General features: G+C 51.3%; 1 protein-coding gene across 1 annotated transcript in view; it reads right to left on the reverse strand.

Annotated features, from left to right (window-relative positions):
- The window catches only part of SLC29A4 (solute carrier family 29 (equilibrative nucleoside transporter), member 4), a 21,960-nt gene extending 16,136 nt beyond the window's left edge, over positions 1-5,824 (reverse strand). The window contains exon 1 of the mRNA XM_008574416.1: positions 5,760-5,824. Within this exon, the coding sequence (XP_008572638.1) occupies positions 5,760-5,802 (43 nt within the window). The 5' untranslated portion in view covers positions 5,803-5,824. The remainder of the gene's footprint in view (positions 1-5,759) is intronic.
- Positions 5,825-9,686: the final 3,862 nt, after the last annotated feature.

Consider the following 9,686-nt stretch of genomic DNA (forward strand, 5'->3'; position numbering starts at 1 on the left):
CCCCCCCCACACACACCGGTCTCACCATCCCGCTGAGCCCGCAGGGACGCGGGGGGGAACCGAGGCTGAAGTCACGATCCCCGTCACCCCGGCGTGACCTGCGGTTGACCTAGCCCGCCGCCCCTCCTGCCTTGGCGCCCAGGCCTACTTAACGCCCCGTCCCCGCCCCTTGGGTCGCGCATGGGTGACCAGACTGAGCGCTGAGGGCTGGGTAGGAGTTCGCGGGCTGGAGAACGCGTGGAGCGCGATTCCAGCCGGGGCTGGGGCTGGGGCCGTCCCGCTCGCCACGTCCTTGCTAGGTCTCCACCTACGCCCGATCCCTTCTTCCCACCAGCTTTGGATCCGACCCTATGTCGCGCGTCCTATCACGGAGCCTCAGTTTTCTCCTGGGTAAACGGAATTATAACCCTCCCCTCGGGCAGCCAGCACTTCTCTCGGAGCTTCATCTGTACCACGGCCCTAAAAGAGACCGTGTTGTAGCTCAGGAGATATTATTCGGCAGGAGCCCACCCTGGACCGGCACAGGAAAGGAGCCTGTGCTGGGGGAGAAGGGGCCATCCAGAAGGTGAGATCAGGAACCAGGTGGGAAGGACAGGTGCCCTGGGACCTTCCAGGGCTGGGGCCTGTCCGTGGAAATCAGGAGGGTCCCCCTAGGACTAAGCCACCAGGTGGGATCAACACAGATGCCTGTCAAGGCACCTGCCAGGCTCCTGCCTGGATGCCTTTCCTTCACTTTCCACCAGACTAGCTCCTTCTGCTCCCTTAAGCCCCACCTCAGGCTTCAACTCCCTCCAGGGAGCCCCCCAGGGTGGTTTTCGCTGGGGTCAGCCAGCACCTTTTATGAAAGCCTGTCCATCTCTTCTGAAAGTCTGTTAGTCCCCAGAGAGTCCCAGGGACATGCTTTAGCTCTCTAGATCCTCAGTGCTCAGTGGAGTGTCTGGCAAATATTTGTTTGAAGGGTGGACTGAACTGGCTGCTGAGGAAGGACGTGTTGGGTGCAGTGAAATGAGGCTGCTGGGGAGGGTGCAAATGTACTCTCCAGGGTGGGATGCACCCCCTGCCCTTGCTCTGGGGCTGCGTGGGTGGGGGGAGAGGGCCAGCTAGTTTTTCCAACATATTAATCTTAAAGTGAATGAGCCCAGTGCTTCTCAAAGTCTAGAGCTTCGAAAGGGAGCCTTGGCCTGTTCAGGGAGCTATGCCTTGGTATCCTGGGTGTAGGGAGGTTTCCAAATAAAAATGAGTTGTGTGCGAGACACTATTTTAGATGCAGGGGAAACATCAAGGTCCCTGCTCCCATGGGGGTTCAGTCCAATGGGGGACGCTGGCAAGAAACAATGATTTTGAAAGCATCAAATGCCTGGAAGATGGTAAGACAAAGTGACAGAGTTGACAATAGCATGCGACCATGGGGCTAGGGGTGGGCATCATTGTCCAGGTGGTCAGCAAAGTCCCCTCTGAGAAGGTGACTTCTGAGCTGAGAGACTTAATTGCTGAAAAGGAGCTCGTTGAGGGGAGGTTTGTGGGAAGGATGTTCTGGGCAGAGGGAACAGCCAGTGCAAAGTGCTGAGGCTGAAAAAAAAGCTCCTTATTATTCAGAACAGAAGGCAGGCCAGTGTAGCAGGGACAGAGGAGGGGAGAGAAAGGCTGGGAGGTGAGGCTGCGGAGAGAAACCAGCCGAGGTGGTCTTATGGGCCATGCAAGGAGTCGGAGCCCCTGGCGAGTTTTAGTCAAAGGAGAGGACAAAAACTGACCTAGGTTTTAAAAACTTCACCTTGCTGGATTGCTGGTGTCACTGCAAATTGGAACAACCATTCTGGAAAGTAAATTGGCCTAAAAAACATGCTTACCCTTTGGTCCAGAAAATCTAGCTCAAGGAAAAAATTCGACATCCTGAAAAGGCTTTATACACAAAGATGTTCGTCATAACAGCCAAACACTGCAAATAGCCCCATTACCCAAGACGAGTGCAGAAGTAATATTCCGCACAGCGGGGGGCAGATGACATGATTGTCGTATTTGAAAAACCCAAGGAAATCAGTGGAATAATGTGTAACCCCACTGAGAAATCTTAAGTCACCACCACTAGTCTTATAATGTCAGCTAGGATTCCGAAGGGGGAGGGAGAGGAGGTTAAATACTAGAGGTGAGCAGAGACATCCAAATCGTGTTTTTGCATTTAATGGGATGTGTCTTTTGACTTGCAGTACACATGAAATATGTGGATATGTGGTTAGGAAGGATTTATAATAGCATGGAAAGTTGGCAGTGTGAAAGTGTTAAGTGACGCAGAAACAGGAAATGGGAAGAAATACAAAAGACCCTTTCTGCTGTATGCAAAAAAAAAAAAAAAAAGAAAGAAAAGAAAAACTGGGGAAAATAATTTTCTGGGACACAATAAATGAGCAGGAAAGCTGCTATCCGAAGGAAAAAAAATCTAAATAGAACAATCACTGGAGAGGAAATAAAGAAATTTGTTAAAGAACTACTACTTCCCCGTGCTCCAAAAATACCAGGCTTCGGCAGTTTCAAAGAATTACAGAAATCTACTGAATATTTAAAGGCGAGAAATTACAATGAAACTTAAAATATGCCAGAGCACAGAAAAAAAGAAAAGAAAAGCTTTCGAAACCCAGCAAAGATTACTCTAAGAAAGCAACAGACCAGTCTCACCTATGAATATCAGTATAAAATCCTAAATAAAAATTAGCCAACTGAATACTCCACAACATTCCAAATGAGAGGATGGACTCGTCTAAGGAAAGCTATAAACATAATTCGTATTAATAGATGAGAGGGAAAAAGCCATATTGATCATCTACACAGGCACTAAAAAACATTTGATAAAATATAACATCCACTCAATTTTTAAAAAGTTTAATAAAATAGGAATCAGTGAATATTTTATTTGTACTGCAAGTCAAAAGGCACATCCCATTAAAGGCAAAATCAAGAATTGGATTTCTCCTCTCACCTCTGTTACTAACCTCCTCTCCTGCAGAATCTTAGCTGACATTATAAGACAACAAGAAGAAATGGGATATATAAAAACTGGAAAAGAGGAGTTAAGTCATTGTTATTTGTAGGTGACAGGATTATATAGCTGGAAGATCCAAGCCACCCAGATTTAAAAAAAAAAAAAAAAACTTTTAGGAGATTTCAATAGCCTTCCTGTGTAGGTGTAACTGACAACTGCTTGCACGTGTGTGCATTTGTCAAAACTCAGCAAAAGCTCACTGAGGATTTATGCATTTCACTGTCTATAAATTCTGCCTTTAAAAACCTGCCAAACCGCAAACCAAATATTGACCTCCTGCTAATGATGTGCATGTTTAGGGGTGAAGAGTCCTAATATCTTCAACTGACTTAAAATGCATCAAAAATAAGCCGGATTGGTGGATGGATAGGGAGATGGATAGAGGGAGAGAGACCTGATAAAACAAAGAGCAAAATGCAGGCAGCGAGCATAGGAGTGTCCTCTACACAATTCTTTCCACTTTATGTGTAAAATTTGTATAATAAATTGTTGGGGGAAAGAAAAACAAAGAGAGCCCCACAGCATCCCCCCACCCTCCACAACCGCTACTGTTCCAGGCACGGCCGTTACACCATCTGCTTCCCGAGGAGCTCAAACCTAATTTATTCCCAACTTATTAACTTAAAGCCCATTAGAATCTTTCCCATCAACCTGTACATGCAGCCGAGAGCCAGACAGAGATGGGGTCAGGGAGGCTGCCCAGGAACATGGCCAGGGAGGGAGATGGAGCCAGCTGGCTGGGTCCAGAGGCCTCTGCAGGGCAGAGAGAGAGAAGCCACCATGGCAGTGCTGCCTGGGGTGAGCCAGCCTGACACGCTGGGCAAGGCCGGCCCTTCAGGCTCGTGGAGGGATCAGGGTCTCCCAGCTCCTGCCTCCCTGATGCAAGGTGTGGCCTTCATATACGTCAGCTCCTCTAAGTCCTACAGAGACCAGGACCCAGTGAGCCCCTCTTACAGACAAGGAAGCCAGCTGGTGAATGGTGAGGCTGGGAGTCCATGGGGGGCTGGTAACACCGGTCATTGTCATGGTGATACATTAACCACATTTATGCCCACAGCATCCCCAGGACAGGGGTTTACTGGGTCACCTTAGGGTGAGCCTAGGGACCAAGGCTTCAAAGCCTGATCATGGACAGAAGTGCCCCCTACAAACTCTCCAAGCCCCAGGCCCAGAGAGGAGAAGACCCTGGCCCGGATGTACAGGGTCAGCCCCATCTCTGTTGCATCAAGACAGGATGCCGCCTGCTCTCCTGTATTCAAGCACTGTGGAGTCAAGCTCACAGGAGAAAGCGAGACCCAGACATCTGGGCAAAAAAGGCAAGCAGAACAAACAAACGGAATCCTGGGATTCTCTCCTAAGAGGGCAAGTAAGGCTGTGTGGTGCTGTGATGGTGCTTATCACACCAGCTACGTGCCAGGCTCTGGGCCAAGTGCATCTTCTGCTCAAATCCTCAAGGGACTTGGGGAGTAGAAGCTACTACACAGGGGAAACCAGGGCTCAGAGAGGTGGAGGAGCCTCCCCAAGTCACATAGCAGGGCCAGACGCCCCGCCATCCTGCCGGGGTATGCTGTACCCCTGAGGCCCCCAGACCTCTAGGCCTGGAGATCAGAGAGCTGTAGCCTGGGCCAGGCTTCCGGGACTGGGGCTGCAAGCTGTACGTGGCCTCCTGGGGCTTCATCTCCCAGGGCATTTCAGGCCAGCTAGGTGGGATAAAGACTCCCACAGGCTGCAGGCAGCTGCTGGAGGCTGGCCCAGAACAGGAGGAGCTGCCTGGCCTGGCTCCAAGAGCTTTTAGCTGGAAACAGCTCTTCATTACAGGCTGCTGTGGATGAGGTGGGGGTTGGGGGTGGGAGTCTCAGGGGACCCAAAGGCCTGCTGCTGCACCTGGAGCACAGCCTCCTCCAGCCATCTCAGAATGCTTCCTTGCTCCTGGGCACCCTGGACCCTGCACTGGCCAATGATGTTCCTCCCAGCCCAGCCCCTCCCTCTAAGCACCAGCCACACCCAGTTTCCTGCGGCTTTCCTTCTCCTGCTGTGTGGTGTCTCTTTTACCCATGAGGTTCCTGCCACCTGCAGGATTTGCCCATCAACACGCACACTCCCCTCAACCCCACAACGCCTATTTATCTGTGACGTGTAAGCACCACTGTTCCCTCCTCCAGGAAGCTTTCCCTGACTTCTTTGTGGTAGGGAAGATCCTGAGCGCTCACTGGGTGTCAGACATTATCTCATCGAATCCTCACTGTGGCCTCTGAGGGAGGTTCAATGACACCCCACTTTACAGACATGGATGAGGCTCAGAGAGGTGAAGGCAGTTGCCCAAGGTCACACAGATCAGAAAGTGCTGTTGAAAGAATGCTGGTGGAAAGGGGCTGGGTGAATGGACTACTGTTGGGGGGCTGGCTGGCCCAGGGCCTAGCCCCCATTGTGCTGACCCCAGATGAAGACAGGAAAGGAAAGCAGGCTCCCACAGATGCATCCAATTCCCAGAGCACCCACGCAATAGCTCATGTCTTACTCCTTTGGAATTAGCATGCCCATTTCACAGATGAGAAAACTGATGCCAGAGAGCCTGAAGCTGGTGCAAGGTTTCCCAACCAGGCCTCAAGTAAGCGGCAGAGCCAGGACCAGAACCCAGGTCTGTCCTGCCTTGCTCCAGTGCCCTTCCCATGACCCATTCGTTGGCCAAGGCTCTGGCCTTACCTCGGTCCTACCTGGGCCTTACCTGGGCTTTTCCTGTGCTCCTTTAAGGCCTCTCCCCGTGGCATCAGAATCTGCTGGTCAAACACGCTGTGTGTGGAGGAGCCTTTGTACTCTCTATTTACAAGAGGAGGCTTGTGAGCAAATTAGCAGGGTAACCAGGGAAAATGTTTGGCTTCTGTGGGTGGGAGTTGGAGCCATCTGTTCCCAACTGCTAAGAAAACACTGGAGCAGTCACTGGAGCTGCAGTGCCCAGCACAGCTTTGGAGAGTGAGACCTGGCACCCGCAGGCTGTGTGTCCTGGGGGAGGGCACTCACCCTCTCTGGGCCCCCGTATCTGGCTCTGTAAAACCCGGGGGGGCCTGTCCAGCCATGTGACTCTAGGATGCTCCCTGCGTCCCTTCCCCTCCCACGTCCCCTTCCTGGCCTCACATTCCTTCTGCACCCACACCCCAGACCAAGCCCCTCCCAGGCAGAGGATAGCTGCCAACCTCCCCGAGGTTTTCCCAGCACCGGCCTTTGGGGTTTTACTTACCATTGGACTCATTTTTTCCCAAGCTGAAATAGCTTTATTGTTTCTCAATAATTTACCAATCCATAAATTTATGATGTAGAAAGGTAAACCAAGAGAGATAGCACTTTCCCTCGAATGGAGAACATCTGTCGGGGAGAAAATATGTCCAGACCCCTCTCTAAGTGGCTTGCCCTGCTGGGGGGCCCATGGATGGGGTGAGATCATTGACTGGGATATTTCAGACAGAGAGATAGAGAGGATGACACACCCTCACCTGAGACCCTTCAGCTTCTTGTCAGTGTCCCTGGCTCCTTGGGGACATGGTGCCCATCAACACCTTGTCCTTTTCCCCCCACTTGGAGGAGTAGAAAGGTTAAGAGCTTGAGCCTTGCCATCAGATGAATCTGGATTCATGTCCTAGCCTTGCCACCTCATAACTGCATGACCTAAGACAAGCTCCTTAGCCTTACTGAGCCTCAGGTGCCTCACCTGTAAAATGGGTTAACAATGGTAGTCATGTCACAGGATTGTTCTGAGTTACATTAATGATGTATGACAAATTGTTGAGGCCGGGCTGGCACTAAATTGATGCCCAGGGGCTGTTAGCCATGGTCAATAGAATCAACAATAAAATGCCAGGGGCGTCTTGCCAGTCAGTGAAAATCAATCCACATGGGGCCTTTGCCAGGCGTGCGGGGCTTCTGGTGAGGCTGGACCATACCGCCCCGGCCACCCTGAGAGTGGGTGTGGACATTGACTCCTTTGTCAAAGAGAACAGCTTGGGCTGGAACATCCCAGTGCTGCACAGGAGCCGCTCCCACCAGCTCCAGAGAGCCAGTTACTACATTTTCAGGAAATTTTGTGAGATACCATTATTAAAAATTAAATTAGGGCTGGCTGGTTAGCTCGGCTGTTTAGGGCGTGGACACCAAAGTCAAGTGTTCAGATCCCTGCACTGGCTAGCCACCAAAAAAAAAAAACCAAAAAATTAATTAATTAAGAACACTTACAAAGGCAATACATACTCAAAACTCATTACTTCCTAATTATTTTACTACTGTCTTTGCTCTTGAGTTTATTTAAGTCCCCTGTGTCTGTAGGGTGGAAATACCATGTAATGGTGTGCTGTGGGATTTCTCTCCCCTACTCTGAGTTCAGTGGTGTCATGTCAGTATCTTGAACTGGCCATGGCGGGAATATTTATACCATGAATCTGGCCAATACAACAGGGCTTTTCACACCCGACAGCCCGTTGCTACCTGCACACCACTGTTTGCCCCCCGATTGAAGGGTCCTGCATTCCTCCCCATCTGAGGGTCCACCAACACATCCCAGACTCCTCATCCCCTGGACCCCAGCCCGGGGCCACCTCTGCACCACACCTTCTCTGGACAGCTGCAGCAGCCTCCTCTCCGGTCCCCTAGCAGCTATCTGTCCCCTCTCCATAGCATCCAGAGGCATCTCTCCCAAGACAAAGATAATCATGTCACCCACAGCTCCAAATCCTTCCATGGCTCCCACCTTTATCCCTCAGGATAAAGCCAAACCTCAAGGTCCTGCAAGGCTGGCTGCTGCCAGCCTTGCCCATTGTTCACTCCCCTGGATTCTGCCAAATGGACACAGCCAAGCAGAACCATCCTAGCCCAGGTAGGGGACCCCTGCCCTAGCCTCCATCCTATCCTCCTTGGGATCCTGAATTCCCTGCCCTAGAGATCCAGAGCCTCCCTTCCAGAGCCTGCGTGGACTTTCTTTTTGAGGGCCAGCCACACGGCTAGTGCATGGCCACACGGCTGGTACAATCTAATCACCTCTTCAAGGCCCCACAAGGGTGGCCAAGGGGCATATGTTTGCAGGGAACAAGGACAGAGCCTGGACATGCAGGCTGGATGTCCACACTCACACACATGTGACGTCTTGTCATGAGTGATGGGACTGGCAGGGATGGGAAAGAAGGGGGTAGTGGACTGAGGTTGGCCAGGGACTAGAGGTTGGAGGTTGGCAGGATGTCACCTGCCACCCCTGTATCCTGGCAGAGAACTCAAGTCACACCTGGCCTTCCAGGTTGTCAGAAGGGTACGAGACAGAATGTATTTATTTGACAGCTTGTTTGCTTGATTTATAACTCCAGCTATGATGTGTGGGACTTTCGTAGTTCAACCCCTGCCCCAGGCCTTGCAAATTCAAGGGCAGGCCTGACCTCAAGTTCCAGACTCTATACCTTTGTTCTTGCTGTTTTGTCTGCCAAGCACACCTGTCCTCTTGTAAGCCTCCCTGAGCTGTCGGAACACCACCGGCTCTGGATGTCATAATTGTGGGCTGTGAACACGATGAGGTGGAGACAGATCCGGAGGCAGAGGACCCTCAAGGTAGCTGGTCCCAGTCCAAAGGAGCACTGGGTACGTGGAAGGTGCTATTTCGTCCCTGGAAGGAGCTTATCTTGGCTGAATTCTCCTAATCCTCTTGGAGGATTAAGAAAACTCAGTGCACATTGCCGTTGATAATGCCCTTTGAGGATTTAATAGGCTTCAGGCTTTCCAAGACGAAGCCCAGGTTGAGGAATTTGAAACTCGCTTCAGCTCTAGATTTTGCTCTTAACCTGCTGGGTGACCTTGATCTGTGTCTCCATTTCTCCACCTGTAAAGAAAAGGGGCTGATGGTGGCCTGTGGTCCCCAAACTGTTGTGCATCTAAGGAGGGGCCATGGTTGCTACAGTGTGTGTTGATTTGGAAAGCTTCCCCACCACATCCACCCCTGGGGAGGGGAGGGCTGTCAGCCATGGAGCATCACAGAGGCCAGTCGAGGGCAGCATCCACTGGAACACAGCGATTCAGGGAAGGCATGAGAGCCCTCCTTGGATGGGTCTGCCTGGATGGGTTCCTTCCACAGAACCTCTTAACATGGGAAGATAAGATCGAGCAGCTGCAGCCACCTGTCTGCTGTGTGCCTAGCACCTGTGTGCAGAGTAAGGTCCAGAAAGACAGGCTGAGCAGGAGATGAGGCGAGAGGCAGAGCCCTGGCAACATTATCTGTGACCCTGGATCCAGCCTTACCTGATGCCTACCTGTGAGCCAGAAAATTCCCTTTTTTAGCATAAAGCTGTTCGAGTGGTGTTTCTGCCACTTGGAACTGTAGGAGTGTATTGGTCCATTGCTGTTGCTTATAACAAAATACATGGAACTGGGTAATCTATAAGAAAAAACGTATTGCTTTCAGTTTTGGAGGCTGGGAAGTCCAACGTCCAGGGAACGTGTCTTGTGCAGGCCTTGGTGGTGGCGACAGTGACAGCAGGGTATCACATTGCAAAAATGGTGGAGCAGAGACTAACCTCCTCACTCAACCTCTCCGTTTAAAACCCTTCAAGGGCCGGCCCGTGGCTCACTCGGGAGAGTGCGGTGCTGATAACACCAAGGCCACGGGTTCGGTTCCTATATAGGGATG

This window comes from Galeopterus variegatus, unplaced genomic scaffold, assembly GCF_000696425.1.
Source record: "Galeopterus variegatus unplaced genomic scaffold, G_variegatus-3.0.2 Scaffold1044, whole genome shotgun sequence".
Classification (NCBI taxonomy): Eukaryota; Metazoa; Chordata; class Mammalia; order Dermoptera; family Cynocephalidae; genus Galeopterus; species Galeopterus variegatus.